At 44.0% G+C, this 20,637-nt stretch overlaps 1 protein-coding gene across 1 annotated transcript in view; it reads right to left on the reverse strand.

Moving 5' to 3' along the window:
• Positions 1-20,637, reverse strand: part of CNTNAP5 (contactin associated protein family member 5) — a 919,822-nt gene that overhangs the window by 709,049 nt on the left and 190,136 nt on the right. Inside the window, 1 exon segment of the mRNA XM_038741400.1 lies at positions 6,353-6,546. Coding sequence (XP_038597328.1) covers positions 6,353-6,546 — 194 coding nt within the window.

Genomic DNA, 20,637 nt, shown 5'->3' on the forward strand with positions numbered 1-20,637 from the left:
CTGGAGGAGGTGAGCTCTCAGTAGGGCTTTGAAGAGGGGAGGGAAGCTAGTTTGGCGCATGTGAGGAGGGAGGGCATTGCAGGCCAGAGGTAGGACATGGGCCAGAGGTCGATGGCAGGACAGGAGAGAACGAGGCCCAGTGAGGAGGTTAGCAGAGGCAGAGGAGCAGAGTGTTTGAGCTAAGCTGGAGAAGGAGAGAAGGGAGGTGAGGTAGGAGGGGGCGAGGTGATGGAGAGCTCCGAAGCCAATAGTGAGGAGTTTTTGCTTCATGCGAAGGTTGATAGGCAAACACTGGAGATTTCTGAGGAGTGGAGTGACATGCCCAGAGCATTTCTGCAGAAAGATAAACCAGGCAGCAGCGTGAAGTATAGACCGAAGCGGGAAGAGACAGGAGGCTGGGAGATCAGAAAGGAGGCTCTACTGACCCACTGCAGGGCCTAGATTTTTGAAAGCGGCCTTGGTAATCTTAACAGAGTAAGAACTTTAGATTTTTAATAACGCTCAGCAAAAAACTGTGTTTTGGATGACTCCTGATATATCGTGCGTGTTACCAAATCCTTGGAGTTCCGTATTTGCCCTGAAGCAAACATTATGAAAGGCAAATTTGATTAGTCAAAAAAGATAAAAATATGAATTTCTCAAGTGCTTTTTCATATAGATGTGCTAAAATAACCCTGAAAACAAAACAATTCTTTAATGAGACATTGCTTGAAACAGCAGTCCACGCTAATGTATTTTTTTTTCCAATTTACTTCAAATCTATTCGAAAGCAAAATGCAGTGAAATTGTAACCCTCCTGTCATTAATTTAAGACAAAAAAACTGATAGGACAACCTTGTAAAAGGTACAATAATGAGGTAAGATATGGTTTAGAAGACAGTCGTTAAATGCTAAAGAACATACAAATGTTAGTGCTTATTATTAGCACTTTGATGATCTCAGACAATATAACCCTAACCACCAATTTAATCTGCAAGGAAGAAGCTAATTCTGATTGAAATCTAGGAGACACAGCACATTACTGCAGATACAGATTCTTATATACAAAGTCAAAATGAAATCTCTTTCATGATTCACCTGATGCAGGTATATGTATTTCCATTTAAAAATTATTGACGCCTTAGGGAATTTGCAAAGAATATAAATGGCAACTGTGAAACAAAACAAGAAATGATTGCCAACCTTTCCCAACAACTAGCCCAGCCTGTGAGCCCGTTGTTGGGTAGGGACCGTCTCTATATGTTGCCAACTTGTACTTCCCAAGCGCTTAGTACAGTGCTCTGCACACAGTAAGCGCTCAATAAATACGATTGAATGAATGAATGAAATTCTATGTTAGCTGTGCAAACTTCAGCCTGATATTGAAGGTGACCTGTTTTAAATGAAGATAATCATAGTTTCTTAAAATCATTCTCCTATCACTAATCTTAATCCTAAAGTTCTCACTTTCCAATTAGAAAATGGAATCAGATTTTCCAGACCATTTGCACATATTGCAGAGGTGTGTGCTTCATTAAAAATGACAACGGATGCAAAGTAGGTGTGAAATCCTTCGAACCAAATCCTTTTATGACCCGGGAACAACATGCCTATGACCAAAACAGCAATTTAAAATTTTAATTAATCCTGAAGTGTTTCGCAGACACTCTTTGTAATCCCTGTAGCTACTGGCCTTGAAAATTTGAGTGATAAATTGGTTCTTAAAAATAATCAACAAAGTGGTGTTGGGAAGACCAAATTTCTATAGATTAAATAAAAATCTCTCAGTTTCTCTGGTACACTTCCAAGTGCTTAGTAATGATAATGGAGATATTTGTTTAGAAGTTACTATATGTCAAGCACTGTGCTAAATGATAAAGTAGATACCCAGTCATCAGATCAGACACAATCCCTGTCTCACACAGGGCTCACAGTCTAAGTAGGAGTGAGAAGTATCAATTCCCTATTATAGAGATTCATTCAATTGTATTTATTGAGTGCTTGTGTGCAGAGCACTGTACTAAGCGCTTGGGAAGTACAATTTGGCAACATATAGAGACGGTCCCTACCCAACAATGGGCTTACAGTCTAGAAGCAGCAGCGTGGCTCAGTGGAAAGAGCACGGGCTTTGGAGTCAGAGGTCATGGGTTCAAATCCTGGCTCCACCAATTGTCAGCTGTGTGACTTTGGGCAAGTGACTTCACTTCTCTGTGCCTCAGTTACCTCATCTGTAAAATGGGGATTAAGACTGTGAGCCCCCCGTGGGACAACCTGGTCACCTTGTAACCTCCCCAGTGCTTAGAACAGTGCTTTGCATGTAGTAATCAATCAATCAATCAATCAATCGTATTTATTGAGCGCTTACTATGTGCAGAGCACTGTACTAAGCGCTTGGGAAGTACAAATTGGCATCACATAGAGACAGTCCCTACCCGATAGTGGGCTCACAGTCTAAAAGGGGGAGACAGAGAACAGAACCAAACATACCAACAAAATAAAATAAGTAGGATAGAAATGTACAAGTAAAATAAATAAATAAATAAATAAACAGAGTAATAAATATGTACAACCATATATACATATATACAGGTGCTGTGGGGAGGGGAAGGCGGTAAGGCGGGGGGATGGAGAGGGGGACGAGGGGGAGAGGAAAGAAGGGGCTCAATCTGGGAAGGCCTCCTGGAGGAGGTGAGCTCTCAGCAGGGTCTTGAAGGGAGGAAGAGAGCTAGCTTGGCGGATGGGCAGAGGGAGGGCATTCCAGGCCCGGGGGATGACGTGGGCCGGGGGTCGATGGCGGGACAGGCGAGAGCGAGGTACAGTGAGGAGATTAGTGGTGGAGGAGCGGAGGGTGCGGGCTGGGCAGTAGAAGGAGAGAAGGGAGGTGAGGTAGGAGGGGGCGAGGTGATGGAGAGCCTTGAAGCCCAGGGTGAGGAGTTTCTGCCTGATTCGCAGATTGATCGGTAGCCATTGGAGGTTTTTGAGGAGGGGAGTGATATGTCCAGAGCGTTTCTGGACAAAGATAATCCGGGCAGCAGCATGAAGTATGGATTGAAGTGGAGAGAGACACGAGGATGGGAGATCAGAGAGAAGGCTAGTGCAGTAGTCCAGACGGGATAGGATGAGAGCTTGAATTAGCAGGGTAGCGGTTTGGATGGAGAGGAAAGGGCGGATCTTGGCAATGTTGCGGAGCTGAGACCGGCAGGTTTTGGTGACAGCTTGGATGTGAGGCGTGAATGAGAGAGCGGAGTCGAGGATGACACCAAGGTTGCGGGCTTGTGAGACGGGAAGGATGGTAGTGCCGTCAACAGAGATGGGAAAGTCAGGGAGAGGACAAGGTTTGGGAGGGAAGACAAGGAGCTCAGTCTTCGACATGTTGAGCTTTAGGTGGCGGGCGGACATCCAGATGGAGATGTCCTGAAGGCAGGAGGAGATGCGAGCCTGGAGGGAGGGGGAGAGAGCAGGGGCAGAGATGTAGATCTGGGTGTCATCAGCGTAGAGGTGATAGTTGAAGCCGTGGGAGCGAATGAGGTCACCAAGTAAGCGCTTAATAAATGCCATCATTAGTATTATTATTAGAAGGTGAAGCAGCATAGCCTGAGCAGAAAAAGCATAGGCCTCGGAGTCAGAGGACCAAGATTCTAATCCTGACTCTGCTATCTGTCTGCTGTGCAAGCTTGGACAAGTCACTAGACTTCTCTGTGCCTCAGTTACCTCATCTGTAAAATGGGGATTAAGACTATGAGCCTTATGTGCAATACGGCATAGTGGACAGCACGGGCCTGGGAGTTGGAAGGTCAAGGGTTCTAATCCCAGCTCCACCACTTGTCTGCTGTGTGACCTTGGGTAAGTCACTTTACTTCCTCTTTGCCTCAGTTACCGCATCTTTAAAATAGGGATTGAGACTGTGAACCCCATGTGGGACAGGGACTGTGTCCAATCTGATTTGCTTCCATCCATCCCAACGCTTAGTACAGTGCCTGGCACATAGTAAACACTTAACAAATACCGTTATTATTATTCTTATTATGTGGGACATAGACTGTCTACAACTTGATTAGCTTGTTTAATAATGATAATAATAATAATAATAATAATAACGACATTTATTAAGCGCTTACAATGTGCAAAGCACTGTTCTAAGTGCTGGGGAGGTTACAAGGCAATCAGGTTGTCCCATGTGGGGCTCAAAGTCAATCTCCATTTTACAGATGAGGGAACTGAGGCCCAGAGAAGTAAAGTGACTTGCCCAAAGTCGCACAGCTGACAATTGGCAGAGCCGGGATTCGAACCCATGACCTCTGACTCCAAAGCCTGGGCTCTTTCCATTGAGCCATGCTGCTTCTCACCCCAGCAGTGTCTTGCACGTAGCAAATGCTTAACAAATGCCAAAAAATACAGGAAATGAGGCCCAGAGAAGTTAAGTGACTTGCCCAAAGTCACAGAGCGGGCAAGTGGAAGAGTTTTCATTAGAACTCAGATCCTCTGATTCCCAGCCCCAACAGGCCGTGCTGCTTCTGTGGCATAGAGAAGTGACTTGCCCAAGGTAGTACAGTGCTTGCCCATCAGTGAGCAGCTAATAGATGCCAACGGTTAATTCATTAAAAATATCCTAATGGCATAACTATTTCCAGCTTTATTAGCAATGCACTGTTGGGTTCATTCATTCATTCATTCAATTGTATTCATTGAGCACTTACTGTGTGCAGAGCACTGTACTAAGCGCTTGGGAAGTACAAGTTGGCAACATATAGAGATGGTCCCTACCCAACAGTGGGCTGGGTTAATATGGTTCCTGCCAGAGAGTGTACAGATGCACTGAAAACCATCTGGGTGAGGCATTGTAGTCCTGGAATTGCATCTTGATGGGCCTACGAATTTGGATTCAATCAATCAATCAATCATATTTATTGAGCACTTACTGTGTGCAGAGCACTGTACTAAGCGCTTGGGAAGTACAAGTTGGCAACATATAGAGACAATCCCTACCCAACAGTGGGCTCACAGTCTAAAAGGGGGAGACAGAAAACAAAACCAAACATACTAACACAATAAAATAGACTAGATACGTACAAGAAAATAGAGTAATAAATATGTACAAACATATATTCATATATTCATATATACATATATTCATGACGACTGCCCAGATTACACTGTTTCCTTCCCTGTTTCAAAAGTGGCATAAGCCAAACCCCGAAGAGGTTCATTTTTTTATGTGCAGAGTGCAATTTTATTGTATTTTTTTTAACCTGAGATTCCATAGCCGAATTCACCCAGAATAGTGTGGTTATGGCTACGGGTTGAATTTCAAGTTAGACACTACAGGCCAAAGAATATTCTTTCACATTAAAAATGTGGAGAACGTTAATCAAGTTTCCCCTCTTAGAAAAGTGCCTTCTTTCCACTTCTTTCACCACCTATCGTTCTCCCGCACCATTTTCATTCATTCTCCCCCATCTCCTTCCTTTCCCCATCCCCTGGAAGGAAGACTGGGAGAAAAACAACCAACAGACAAAGCTCCTATGAGTCAGTGCCTGGATCCAGCGCACAATATGAGGTTGCGTGGGTGGGCCGCAAGACCGGACCGTCAATCACATGGGCTGGGGAAAGTCGGCATGGCCCTCTAGGCCCTCTCCATCACCATTTCCCCAGTCTCCAACCAATATCCCTAAAGGCGCCTTGTTAGACCCATGAGCTTTGGCTGGTTATTTTCAGTTTAGAATCAGAAGCGGATATGGACCCCGGACAAATCTCCAACATTTCCATTCATCATCATCATCATCATCAATCGTATTTATTGAGCGCTTACTATGTGCAGAGCACTGTACTAAGCGCTTGGGAAGTACAAATTGGTAACATATAGAGACAGTCCCTACCCAACAGTGGGCTCACAGTCTAAAAGGGGGAGACAGAGAACAAAACCAAACATACTAACAAAATAAAATAAATAAATAGACTAGATATGTATTAATGAACATATCATTAATAATAATGAACGACATTCATTCGTTCAATCATACCAATTGAAAGCTTAACTGTGGGCAAAACACGGTTCATTCGTTCGATCGTATTGAGCGCTTACTGTGTGCAGAGCACTGTACGAAGACTGCTTAGGGGAATACAAGATAACAATAAGCAGACACATTCCCTTCTCATCTCACATCCACCACCCCTGGCTTGTATCATCAGGATCACAAGGTGGGAAACGCATTATGGATTTCTTCCGGGGTTAAAAGGGTGGATATGCACAAACACACGTGTATGTTTAATAAAATGAAATACTGCCCACGAAATCCCAGGAGGGTTCTTGAGCGGCATTAGAGCACATCCTTTTCTTTTCACTTTTCCACTCGAAAGTCAAATGTGGACTTACCCAGACGATGTCTTCTTGCTTGAATTGCTTCCAGTTGTGACCCGTGTCACTGAACATGAGATTGTATCTTGTGACCCAGTCCGAGCTCCCATACCTTCCTTGAGTGGCAACCGCAGTAATCTCCACCCTGTTTCCGAGATCCACCTGAAGCCATTGCTGACCATCGGAACGCGCTGGAGACCAACCACCGGCTCCTGAGCAATAAAAGGACAAAAGGAATGTTGAGAGCGGTGATCATTCATTCAATCATAATAATAATAAAAATGTTGGCATTTGTTAAGCGCTTACTATGTGCAAAGCACTGTTCTAAGCGCTTGGGGGGATACAAAGTGATCAGGTTGTCCCACGTGGGGCTCACAGTCTTAATCCCCATTTTACAGATGAGGTAACTGAGGCTCAGAGAAGTTAAGTGACTTGCCCAAGGTCACACAGCAGACATGTGGTGGAGCCAGGATTCCAAAGCCCGTGCTCTTTCCACTGAGCCACGCTGCTTCTCTGTAAAAATATTTGTTAAGCGCTTACTATGTGCCAAGCACTGTTCTAAGCACTGGGGGGATACAAGGTAATCAAGACTCACAGTCTTAATCCCCATTTTACAGATGAGGGAACCGAGGCAAAGGGAAGTTAAATGACTTGCCCAAAGCCACACAGCTGACAAGTGGCGGAGCCGGGATTAGAACCCATGACTTCTGACTCCCAAGCCCGTGCTCTTTTCACTGAGCCATGCTTACTGAGCGCTTACTGTGTGCAGAGCACTGTACTAAGCGCTTGGAAAGTACAATGCGGCAACATATAGAGACAGTCCCTACCCAACAACGGGCTCACAGAAAGAACATCCACAGTGGTTCCATGCTCTACGAAAACCCGTCCTCACGGCATGAAGCTGATTTGTCTGAAGTCCAAAGGGCAACCTTGCTCTGCTGGAAGTTTTATAGCCTGAGGGTTCTCTGACAATTCAACATAATAATAATAATGATAATGATGGCATTTATTAAGTACTTACTATGTGCAAAGCACTGCTCTAAGTGCTGGGGAAGTTACAAGGTGATCAGTTTGTCCCATGGGGGGTTCACAGTCTTAATCCCCATTTTACAGATGAGGTACCTGAGGCACAGAGAAGTTAAGTGACTTGCCCAAAGTCACACAGCTGACAATTGGTAGAGCTGGGATTTGAACCCATGACCTCTGACTCCAAAGCTTGTGCTCTTTCCACTGAGCCACACTGTTTCTCTAATATAATACTAATATTAACACAATACTACTACTATTAATGATGGCATTTTGTTACTGCTGTTACTATTATTATTATTATTATTATTATTATTATTACTATTACTACTAATAGTGGTATTTGTTAAGCTCTTACTATGTGATAGCACTAAGTGCTGGGGTGGATACAAGCTAATCAGGTTGGACCAAATCCCTGTCCCCCAGTCTCGATCTGCATTTTACAGATGAGGTAACTGATGTGGCTCAGTGGAAAGAGCACGGGCTTTGGAGTCAGGGGTCAGGGGTTCGAATCCCAGCTCCACCAATTGTCAGCTGTGTGGCTTTGGGCAAGTCACTTCACTTCTCTGGGCCTCAGTTACCTCATATGGAAAATGGGGATTAAGAGTGTAAGCCCCCCGTGGGACAACCTGATCTCCTTGTAACCTCCCCAGCACTTAAAACAGTGCCTTGCGCATAGTAAGCGCTTAATAAATGCCATTATTATTATTATTAAAGTGACTTGCCCTCAGTCACACAGCAGACAATAATAATAATAATAATAATAATAATGGTATTTTTTAAGTGCTTACAATGTGCCAAGCACTGTTCTAAGCACTAGGGGGATACAAGGTAATCAGACTGTCCCACGGGGGGCTCACGGTCTTAATCCCCATTTTACAGAGGAGGGAGCTGAGGCCCAGAGAAGTGAAGTGACTTGCCCAAAGTCACACAGCAGACAAGTGGCAGAGCCGGGATTAGAACCAAGCCCGTGTTCTTTCCACTGAGTCATGCTGGTGGGGCAGGGATTAGAACCCATGATCTTCTGACTCCCAGAAACATGCTCTATCTGCTACACCATGCTGCTTCCCTTAATAATAATAATAATAATAATAATAATAATGGCATTTATTAAGTGCTTACTATGTGCAAAGCACTGTTCTAAGCGCTGGGGAGGTTACAAGGTGATCAGGTTGTCCCACGGGGGGCTCACAGTCTTAATCCCCATTTTACAGATGAGGTAACTGAGGCACACAGAGAAGTTAAGTGACTTGTCCAAATATACACAGCTGATAACTGGCAGAGGTGGGATTTGAACCCATGACCTCTGACTCCAAAGCCCGGTCTCTTTCCACTGAGCCACGCTGCTTCTCCCTTAGAAACAATCAAGTCGGTGTTCATGCAGAATCATTCATTCATTCATATTTATTGAGCACTTACTGTTTGCAGAGCACTGTCCTAAGCGCTTGAGACAGTACACTACAACAACAAACAGACACATTTCTTGCACACCACGGGTTTACAGCCTAGAGGTAGGGAGACAGACACTGAGTAGGGACCGTCTCTATATATTGCCCATTTGTACTTCCCAAGCGTTTAGTACAGTGCTCTACACACCATAAGCACTCAATAAATATGATTGAATGAATAAATAAATACATTTCAGAAATGTACATAAATGCTATGGGGCCGGGGACGGGTGATGAAAACAGGGAGCAAGTCAGGGAGTAGCAGAAGGGAGTGTTGCCAATCTGTACTTCCCAAGCGCTTAGTACAGTGCTCTGCAATCAATCAATCAATCAATCAATCGTATTTATTGAGCGCTTACTGTGTGCAGAGCACTGTACTAAGCGCTTGGGAAGTACAAGTTGGCAACATATAGAGACAGTCCCTACCCAACAGTGGGCTCACAGTCTAAAAGGGGGAGACAGAGAACAAAACCAAACATACTAACAAAATAAAATAAATAGAATAGATATGTACAAATAAAATAGAGTAATAAATATGTACAAACATATATACATATATACAGGTGCTGTGGGGAAGGGAAGGAGGTAAGAACGGGGGGATGGAGAGGGGGACGAGGGGGAGAGGAAGGAAGGGGACACTGAGTAGGGACCGTCTCTATATATTGCCCATTTGTACTTCCCAAGCGTTTAGTACAGTGCTCTGCACACAGTAAGCGCTCAATAAATATGATTGATGATGAGTGGGAGAAGAGGAAAAGGTGGGCTTAGTCAGGGAAGGTCTCTTGGAGGAGATGGGCCTTCGATAAGGCTTTGGAGTGGAGGAGAGTAATTATCTGTCAGATTTGAGGAGGGAGGGTGTTCCAGGCCAGAGGAAGGACGTGAGTGAGGGGTCGGTGGTGGGGTAGAGATGAGATTGAGATGTGCATCTAGCTTTAGTTTTATTTATTCTGGTGACTTGACGCCTGTCCACATGTTTTGTTTTGTTGTCTGTCTCCCACTTCTAGACTGTGAGCCCTTTGTTGGGTAGGGACCGTCTCAATATGTTGTCAACTTGTACTTCCCAAGCGCTTAGTACAGTGCTCTGCACACAGTAAGCGCTCAATAAATACGATTGAATGAATTGAATGAATGAATGAACAGTGAAAAGGTTGGTATTAGAAGGGTGAAGTTTGTGGGTTCAGTTGCAGTAGAAGCGAGGTGACATTGTGGGGTTGGTGATTGAATGCTTTAAAGTCAATGGTGAGGAGTTTTGGTCTGATGCAAAGGTGGATGGGCAACCTCTGGAGTTTTTGGAGAAGCTGGGAAAAGTCCTGAACGTTTTTGTGGAAAAGTGATCCGGGCAGCAGAGTGAAGTATGGACTGGAGTGGGGAGAGACAGGTGGCTAGGAGGTAAGCACAGAAGCTGATGAAATAATCCAGGCAGGATAGGATGATTGGATTATCTCTGAGACTCAAACCCTAATGGATTGGGCTGTAGTGTATGAAGTCTAAACCCTAATGGATTGGGCTGTAGTGTACGAAGTCTAAAATGCCACAGGAAAATAATTTGCAGGGTGGCAGGAGATTTGATTACAATTACATGTTTCTCAATGCTAAGGACAGGACAATCGACTGCTATTCCTTTTACAGAAATTCATTCACTCATTCAGTCATATTTATTGAGCACTTACTGTGTGCAGAGCACCGTACTAAGCACTTGGAAAGTACAAGTCGGCAACATATAGAGATGGTCCCTACCCAACAACGGGCTCCCAGTCTAGAAGATGAGCTCTAGTGACTCTTCTCCAGGTGAATGGCCATCCTAAAATGTTGCGGACCTGCCCAAAACAGTGATAATTCAGTAATTATCATTATTTAAACGAAAAAAAATTATTGTGGTTTTTATTAAGGCCTTACTCCGTGCCAATACTGTCATAAGCACTGGGGTAGACACAGGATAATTAAGTTGGACACAGTCCCTGTCCCACACGGGGTTCACGATCTTGGATGGGGGAGAACAGGTACTGAAGCCCAATTTTACAGAGCGTGAAATTGAGGCACAGAAGTTAAGTTGTCCAAGGTTTCAGAACAGGCAAGAGGAAGAGGTCAAAAATAGACCTCAGGTCCCCTGCTTCCCAGTCCCATGATCTTTCCACTAGGCCACACAGTCTTTCAGTTGAAGATTTATGACTGAACCCCTAATAATAATTAATTAATTCATTCAATCTTATTTATTGAGCACTTACAGTGTGCAGAGCGCCGTACTAAGCACTTGGGAAGTACACATTGGCAACGTAAAGAGACGGTCCCTACCCAACAACAAGCTCATAATAATAATAATATTGGCATTTGTTAAGCACTTACTATTTGCCAGGCACTGTACTAAGCGCTGGGGTAGACACAAGTTAATCAGGTTGTCCCACGTAGGGCTCACAGTCTTCATCCCCATTTTCCAGATGAGGTAACTGAGGCACAGAGAAGTTAAGTGGCTTGCCCAAGGTCACACAGCTGACAAGTGGCAGTGTCGGGATTAGAACCCATGACCTTTAACTCTCAAGCCCAGGCTCTTCCCATTAAGCCACGCTGCTGCTCTAGCCACGCTGCTTCTCTAATCACTGGGACCCCAACAATATGGTCATCCAAAACTCTGCTAAATTTTAATAAAACAAGAATAGAAAACCCTGATGCCACCCCTCTGAGTAATCAGTCAATCAATGCAAAACAGCTACTGGGGAAAGAGCCCTGTGATAATAGCAATAATGATCATTATTGTAGTATTTGTCATGAGGAGCAGTGTGGCCTAATGGGTAGAGCATGAGCCTGGGCGTCAGAAGTACCTGGGTTCTAATTTTGGCTTCACCACTCGTCTGATCTGTGACTTTGGGCAAGTCACTTAACTTCTCGGTGCCTAAATTCCCTGAAAAATGGGGATTAAAACTGTGAACATTATGTAGAACAGGGACTGTGTCCAACCCAAATATCTTGTATCTACTTCAGCGCTTAGAAGAGTACCTGGTACACAGTAAACAATTTATGAATCCCACAGTTATTATTATTCATTCATTCATTCAATCGTATTATTAATAGCTTACTATGGCCCAAGCAATCAATTAATCAATCAATGATATTTATTGAGCGCTGTACTAAGCACTGGAGCACAAACTAGAAAATCAGGCTAGATACAGTTCCTGTCCCAAATGGGGCTCACAACTGGGCCTGTGAATAATAATAATAATAATGATGGCATTTATTAAGCACTACTATGTGCAAAGCACTGTTCCAAACGCTGGGGAGGTTACAAGGTGATCAGGTTGTCGCACCTGGGGCTCATAGTCTTCATCCCCATTTTACAGATGAGGTAACTGTGGCACAGAGAAGTTAAGTGACATGCCCAAAGTCACCCAGCTGACAATTGGTGGAGCTGGGATTTGAACTCATGACCTCTGACTCCAAAGCCCGGCCTCTTTCCACTGAGCCACGCTGCTTCTCTAAATAAAACACGATAACTGTATTAGGCACCATGCTAAAAGCTGGGCTAGATACCATACAATCAGTTGAGACACAACCCAGTTCCACATGGGCTCACATTCTCAGGGGGGAAGATAATAAAAATCTCCCTGTCCTCCAGTAGCTTATATTCTGGTAGGGATGACAGACACGGAAATGAATAACAAATAGCAACTAACCCTTTCCCCTTCTTTCGGATGGCAAGTCAGCGTGAGATTAGAGACTATGTCTGATCTGATTATCTTTTATTTATCCATTGTTCAGCATAGTGCTTAGACATAATAAACAATTAATGAATACTGTATCTAACTACATCACCTCAAAGGAGGCTCATCAACCCACCTCAGTTGACTGCCAGAGAGCCGAAGGAAAGGTTTTGGTGGCACTCCACATACATCCCTCTCCCAGAGACTTTTCACCAGCCACTGGGAAGGCCATCAATATCCAACCAGCATGGAAGCCAACTTATTACTCTATTTTTATTGTACTCTCCTAAGCATTTAGTACGGTGTTCCACCCTCAAGTGCTTAATAAGTACAGTTGACTGATTGAAGGACAAGAGTTCCATGTCAACGAGGAGGTGATCACCGTTTTCTGAAGTGTTCACCGTTTTCTAGATGGTGAGCCCACTGTTGGGTGGGGACTGTCTGTATATGTTGCCAACTTGTACTTTCCAAGCGCTTAGTACATCATCATCAGTCGTATTTATTGAGTGCTTACTGTGTGCAGAGCACTGTACTAGGCGCCTGGGAAGTACAAGTTGGCAACATATAGAGACAGTCCCTACCCAACAGTGGGCTCACAGTCTAAAAGACAGTGCTCTGCACATAGTAAGTGCTCAATAAATACGATTGATTGATTGAAGTGGTTAAAACTGGGTGAAGACTTCTCTTTATTACTGTGCAGAGCAGGAAATGGAGTTCTGGGAGGAGAGATGCTGCAGGAGACCAGTGGATAAGTCTGGAGCAGTGTGGTGGGGGCTAATTTTACATTATTTAACTAGAGAGGGGTCAGGAAAAGAAATAACTTCAGATGTCCCTAAGGTAGCCAAAATAAACAATCCGGTGATAACTCGCAGAAGTCAGGGAGTTCAGTTCTTTCATTCATTGAATCAATCATATTTATTGAGCGCTCACTGTATGCAAAGCACTGTACTAAGTGCTTGGGAGAGTGCAATATAGCAACAAACAGACACATTTCTGCACACAATGACCTCACAGTCTAGAGGGGAGACAGACATTAAATAACAGATATGTGCTGTAGGGATGGGAGGGAGGAAGAATGAAGGAAAGTAAGTGCTGCGCAGGAGGAAGTGGGAGAAGAGGAGAGGAGGGATTTGTCAAGGAAGGCTTCCTGGAGGAGATTCATTCATTCATTCATTCAATCGTATTTATTGAGCACTTACTGTGTGCAGAGCACTGTACTAAGCGCTTGGGAAGTACAAGTTGGCAACAGATAGAGACGGTCCCTACCCAACAGCGGGCTCACAGTCTAGAAGGGGGAGACAGACAACAAAACAAGACATATTAACAAAATAAAATAAATAGAATAAATATGTACAAGTAAATTAAATAGAGTAATAAATATGTACAAACATGTACCTTCAATAAGGCTTTGAAGTTGGGGAGAACAATTATCTGTCTGATATAATCAATCAATCAATCAATCATATTTATTGAGTGCTTACTGTGTGCAGAGCACTGTACTAAGCGCTTGGGAAGTACAAGTTGGCAACATATAGAAACGGTCCCTACCCAACAGTGGGCTCACAGTCTAGAGGGGGAGACAGACAACAAAACAAGACATAGTAACAAAATAAAATAAATAGAATAAATACGTACAAGTAAATTAGAGTAATAAATACGTATAAACATGTGCCTTCAATAAGGCTTTGAAGTGGGGGAGAGCCATTATCTGTCTGATATAATCAATCAATCATATTTATTGAGCGCTTACTGTGTGCAGAGCACTGTACTAAGCACTTGGGAAGTACAAGTTGGCAACATATAGAGACGGTCCCTATCCAACAGTGGGCTCACGGTCTGAAAGGGGGAGACGGAGAACAAAACCAAACATACTAACAAAATAAAATAAATAGAATAGATATGTACAAGATAAATAAATAAATAAATAAATAAATAGAGTAATAAATATGTACAAACATGTGCCTTCAATAAGGCTTTGAAGTGGGGGAAAGCAATTATCTGCCTGATATAAGGAGGGAGGGCATTCCAGGCCAGAGATAGGATGGAGGAGAGAGGTTGTCGGCGAGATAGAAGAGATCGAGGTCACAAGAGAAGCGAAGTGTGCGGCCTGGGTTGGCATAGGAGAATAGCGAGGTGAGGTAGGAGGGGATGAGGTGTCTGTGTCATTCATCCAAGTCTGTTAACTGAACTAAAAACTTAGGACTTTTCTAGGAATCCAAATAACTAAGTCCTCAAGCCAACCTCCGCTTCAATCAATCAATCAATCAATCATATTTATTGAGTGCTTACTGTGTGCAAAGCACTGTACTAAGCACTTGGGAAGTACAAGTTGGCAACATATAGAGACAGTCCCTACCCAACATGGGCTCACAGTCTATAACCAAGGCCTAGATGCAAGATGTAACTTAGGAGTTTTCTAGGAATCCAAACGACTTAGTCCTCAACCCGATGTCCACTTCAATAACCAAGACCTCGTTGCAAGATCTAGGACTCACTGCAGCTTTCCCCCCACCCCCCACCCATAGACTGGAAGCTGTATGTGGGCAGGGAACACATCTATCAACTCTGTTGTGTGGTACTCTACAAGAACTATTCACACAGTAAGTATTCAATAAATGCCTTCGATTGATTGATATTTTTTGTTAATATCCAGTGAGAGCTTGGTATTTGGGTTGGGTAAAGGCAGAAACAAGATGACTGTATTGGTATAAAAATGAAAATAAAACAAATACACAAAAAACAAAATAGTTGCAAATATTTTGGATTTCAGCAAAGCCAGAATAGGAAATTCAAATGTCTTCCTGCCCCAGGCAAAAATACTGTTCCTAAGTAAGCCTTCAAATGAATTAAAATTTAGCTACTGCTGTTGGCAACATTGTAGGTGTTATTAGTACATTATGCTAGGTATTTCTAGAACCCTGGAGCAAAGCACTACAAACCCTGAAAAAAGAGACAACTTAATTTCAATGGTTTCCACATAATAATGATTGTGGTATTTCTTCCTATGCTCTAAGCACTGTACTAAGTGCTGGGGTAGATATAAAATGATTAGATAAGGTGCTGCAGTATATGTAAGATAATTAGCGTGGCCTAGTGAAAAGAGCATGGGCCCTGGAGTTATAGGTCCTGGGTTCTAATCCTGTCCCCACCACTTGCCTGCTCTGTGTTCATGGGCAAGTTACTTCACTTCTCTGTGCCTCAGTTACCTCATCTGTAAAATGGAGAGGAAGACTGCGACCTGGACTGTGTTCAATCTGATTAGCTTGAATCTACCCCAGAGCTTAGTAATAATAATAATAATTATAATGGTATTTGTAAAGCGCTTACTATGTGCAAAGCACTTCTAAGAGCTGGGGGGATACAAGGTGATCAGGTTGTCCCACGTGGGGCTCACAGTCTTAATCCCCATTTTCCAGATGAGGTAACTGAGGCACAGAGAAGTTAAGTGACTTGCCCAAAGTCACACAGCTGACAATTGGCAGAGCCGGGATTTGAACCCATCACATCTGACTCCAAAGCCCGGGCTCTTTCCACTGAGCCACGCTGCTTAGCACCTAATAAGCACTTAATAAATCCTATTTTTACAAAATCTGATAATCAGATTGGACGCAGTCCCCGCCCTACACAGTGCTCGCAGTCCAAGAAAGAGGAAGGAGAGGTATTTAATCTCCATTTTGCAGATGAGGAAACTGAGGCACAAAGAACTTGAATGAGTCATCCCAAATAACACAGTTGCTAAGAGGGAGAGCCGGGATTAGAAATGAGTCCACTAGGCCACACTGCTTCCCTAATCTTTGTCTATGGGGAAAATGCCCTCTGCAAGATTTAATTGGGAGAGAACACACCAGGTGTTGCTATGGTTATCATAGTAAACATTTTCCTCCTTGAGCAAAACAATGCACAATGTGTTTGAGCAAAGATGATAACAATCCAAAGCAGGTTGACAGATGCTTTCAGGGAACAAACACATTTCCTGCTTCCAGGTTATTTGCATTTGATAAAAAAAAAATACATATATGTAATGAATAAGATATTTGGCATGGTCAGGGTAGGGAAATTCCTCCATTTCCATCTGTTCCACCTCCCCCGGCGACAAGCAGGCTCTCGGGAAACATATGCTTCAAGAGCGCCGGGAAGCGAGAGAAACATACAGCATTATGGCAGAACACATTCGAAATGTGAGCTGAGCGGGTCAAAAAACAGAAGCAGCGAGAGGCTAAATTTGAAGATTCGCTCTTCTAAATAAGTTCATGAAGAAGACCAACACATTCCAAATATGTATTTCTCATTGCTGAGGATTCAACTGGGAAATTTTCAAAATCCTCAAATGACAAGGGTGGGTATTTTCTTGGGCCGTATCTCCCAAGATCACTTAATTCAATACTTTGGGAATTCACAAATATCGCTATGAGCATGGCACCTGATGGGGGCACAGGATGGGTGTCTGGGGCCCCCTTTTTCCTCTCCTCCTCCCCATCCCCCCCGCCCTACCTCCTTCCCCTCCCCACAGCACTTGTATATATATTTGTACAGATTTATTACTCTATTTTACTTGTACATATTTACTATTCTATTTATTTTGATAATGATGTGCATATAGCATTAATTCTATTTTTTCTGACGATTTTGACACCTGTCTACATGTTTTCTTTTGTTGTCTGTCTTCCCCTTCTAGACTGTGAGTCCGTTGTTGGGTAGGGACCATCTCTATATGTTGCCGACTTGTACTTCCCAAGCGCTTAATACAGTGCTCTGCACACAGTAAGTGCTCACAAAATACTATTGAATGAATGAATATAGCTTTAATTCTATTTGTTCTGACTATTTTGAAACCTGTCTACATGTATTGTTTTATTGTCTGTCTTCCCCTTCTAGACTGTGAGCCCATTGTTGGGTAGGGACCGTCTCTATATGTCACCGACTTGTACTTCCCAAGTGCTTAGTACTGTGCTCTGCACACAGTAAGCGCTCAATAAATACGATTGAATGACTGAATGAATGGTGTCCTGAGAGATCAGTCACTGGAGAAGGGGAAGGAGGTGCCCCGCCTTAAGGATACGGGCATCTATGCAACAGACAGGTGAGGAAATTGGTGTTGTCAGGAACAGAGTAAGTTCTGTCTGGAGAAAAGGAAGACATGCTTTGTTCCTGGTGTTTAAGTGAAGATCACAGATGACCATGGGTATGGGCAGGGACCATATCTGTTCATTATTGTATTCTCCCAAGTGCCTAGTACAGTGCTCTGCACCCAGTAAGTGCTCAATAAATACGACTGAATGAATGATGTGCCGTATCCACAGTAGGGTGAGCAGACGGGAAGTAAAGAGGAAAAGCTGGATTGGCCAAAAGTGGTATAGTGACCCTGGGACTAGGGACTGGCCTTTTGCCCCCTCTAGACTGTAAGCTCATTGTGGGCAGAGAATGTGTCTGTTCTATTGTTATACTGCACTCTCCAAAGTGCTTACTACAGTGCTCTGCACAGAAACACGTTACCCCCTCCTACCTCACTTCACTACTCCCCTCCTATAATCCAGCCCGCACACTTCTCTCTAATGCCAACCTTCTCGCTGTACCTCGATCTCATCTGTTTTGCCACCGACCTCTCACCTATGTCCCCCTCTCCATCCCCCCATCTTACCTCCTTCCCTTCCCCACAGCACCTGTATATATGTATATATGTTTGTACATATTTATTACTCTATTTATTTATTTTATTTGTACATATCTATTCTATTTATTTTATTTTGTTAGTATGTTTGGTTTTGTTCTCTGTCTCCCCCTTTTAGACTGTGAGCCCACTGTTGGGTAGGGACTGTCTCTATATGTTGCCAATTTGTACTTCCCAAGCGCTTAGTACAGTGCTCTGCACATAGTAAGCGCTCAATAAATACGATTGATAGATTGATTGATTGGAACAACCTCCCTCCTCATATCTGAGAGATAATGACTCTCCCCTGCTTTAAAGCCTTGTTGAAGACACATCTCCTCCAAGAGGTCTTCCCTGACGAAAGGTCTTCTCTCCTTTCCACTTCTTCCACTTCCTTCAGCATCACCCTGACTTGCTGCCTTCAATCACCTCCAGATGCTCAGCAGCATGGCTTAGTGGAGAAGAGCACGGGCTTTGGTCAGAGGTCATGGGTTCCAGCCCCGGCTCCGCCAATTGTCAGCTGTGTGACTTTGGGCAAGTCACTTAACTTCTCTGTGCCTCAGTTACCTCATTTGTCAAATGGGGATTGAGACTGTGAGCCCCACGTGGGACAACCTGTTCACCTTGTAACCTCCCCAGCACTTAGAACAATGCTTTGCACATAGTAAGCGCTTAATAAATGCCATCATTATTATTATTATTATGTACAAATCTGTAATTTATTAGATTAAAGTCTGTCCCCCCTTTAAGACTAAGCTCCTTGTGGGTAGGGAATGTGTCTGTTCATTGTTATACTGTACTCTCCCAAGGCCTTGGTACAGTGCTTTGCCTAGAGTAAGTGCTTAAGTTGTCTTGTCTTACGCTGTCACATCATCTCTGACCCATAGCGATGTCATGGATGTGTCCCTCCCGGAACCCCCCACCTCCATCTGCAATTGTTCTGCTAGTGTATCCATAGAATTTTCTTGGTAAAAATACAGAAGTGGTTCGCCGTTGCCTCCTTCCATGCAGTAAGTTGAATCTCCTCCCTCAACTCTCTCCCATGCTGCTGCTGCCCAGATCAGGTGAGTTTTGACTTGTAGCAGATTGCCTTCCACCCACTAGCCTCTGCCCAAGCTAGGAATTAATAATAATAATAACTATGGCATTTATTAAGCGCTCACTATGTGCTAAGCACTGTTCTAAGCACTGGGGAGGTTACAAGGAGATCAGGTTGTCCCACGGGGGGCTCACAGTCTTAATCCCCATTTTACAGATGAGGTAACTGAGGCACAGAGAAGTTATTTGCCCAAAGTCACACAGCTGACAATTGGCAGAGCTGGGTTTGAACCCGTGACCTCTGACTCCAAAGCCCGTGCTCTTTCCACTGAGCCACGGGTATGCCTCTGCTTGACTCTTCCTCCCAGACTTGAAACTGGTAGACTACTGGAAACTCTCCAGGTGTGACCCTGTGAGGGGTAAGTGCTTAATAAATACGCCGAATGAACAGTAAGTGCTTAATAAGTATGACTGATTGACTGAGGTGGGCGAGTCATTTAATCTCTCTGGGTCGTAATTTCCTCATCATTAAAATGGGAATAATAATAAAGACTTCTCCCTGCCCCACAGGTTTGTTATCCTCACAGTGGAAGTGGAAACACTGGACAAATCAAATAGTCTATGAAAACCAAGGCATTCTTAGTAAACAGCAGGGTTATCCGCACCCACAGCTGCCAGGGCCTGGGATGCTGGATTGTTCATCATTGTGGGTGCTCTCTGCAGCACCCAGGGTGTGCTCAGGTGGGGTGGGTGCCTCTTGGGTGCCATTGGCATCCTGATGATACCAGGAAGAAGTCAGTACATGTAACCAAGACATTCAAACCCAAGGCTGAAGCAGAGATCCTTAAAATCACCTCTACTCCTCTCCAGTCTCCCTCTTCCTGCCCCTTCTTCAACTCTCCCATCTTTCCCAGCAGTATCTCAAGAAGAGATCTCCTGCTTTCTCTCAGAATTCACCCCTTCCACCTGTAACTCCCACCCCATCACATTGTACCTCATCAAAGCACTTCTTGCCTCCCTTCTTCCCTCCCTGGTGGCCATCTGCAACTATTTGTTCGCCAGTGGCTTCTTCTCCACTGCTTTCAAACATGCTCGTGTCTCCCCTATCCTAAAGAAGCCTTCCTTTCACCCCATGGCTCCCTCCAGTTTTCACCTCATCTCCCTCTTACCATTCTTCTCCACACTTCTTGAGCAAATTGTCTACACCACTGTCTCCGGTCCTCTCCTCTGATTCTCTTCTTGACTCCCGCCAATCTGGCTTCCACCCCATTCACTCCACAGAAACTGGCCTCTCAGAGTTCACAAATGATTTCCTTCTCGCTAACCCAATGGCCTCTACTCCATCCTAATCCTCTTCTACCCTTCAGCTGCCTTCAACACTACTGACCATCCCCTTTCCTGGAAACATTTTCCAACCTGGGTTTCACTGACACTGTCCTCTCCTGGTCCTCC

Source organism: Tachyglossus aculeatus, chromosome 1 (assembly GCF_015852505.1).
Source record: "Tachyglossus aculeatus isolate mTacAcu1 chromosome 1, mTacAcu1.pri, whole genome shotgun sequence".
Lineage (NCBI taxonomy): Eukaryota > Metazoa > Chordata > Mammalia > Monotremata > Tachyglossidae > Tachyglossus > Tachyglossus aculeatus.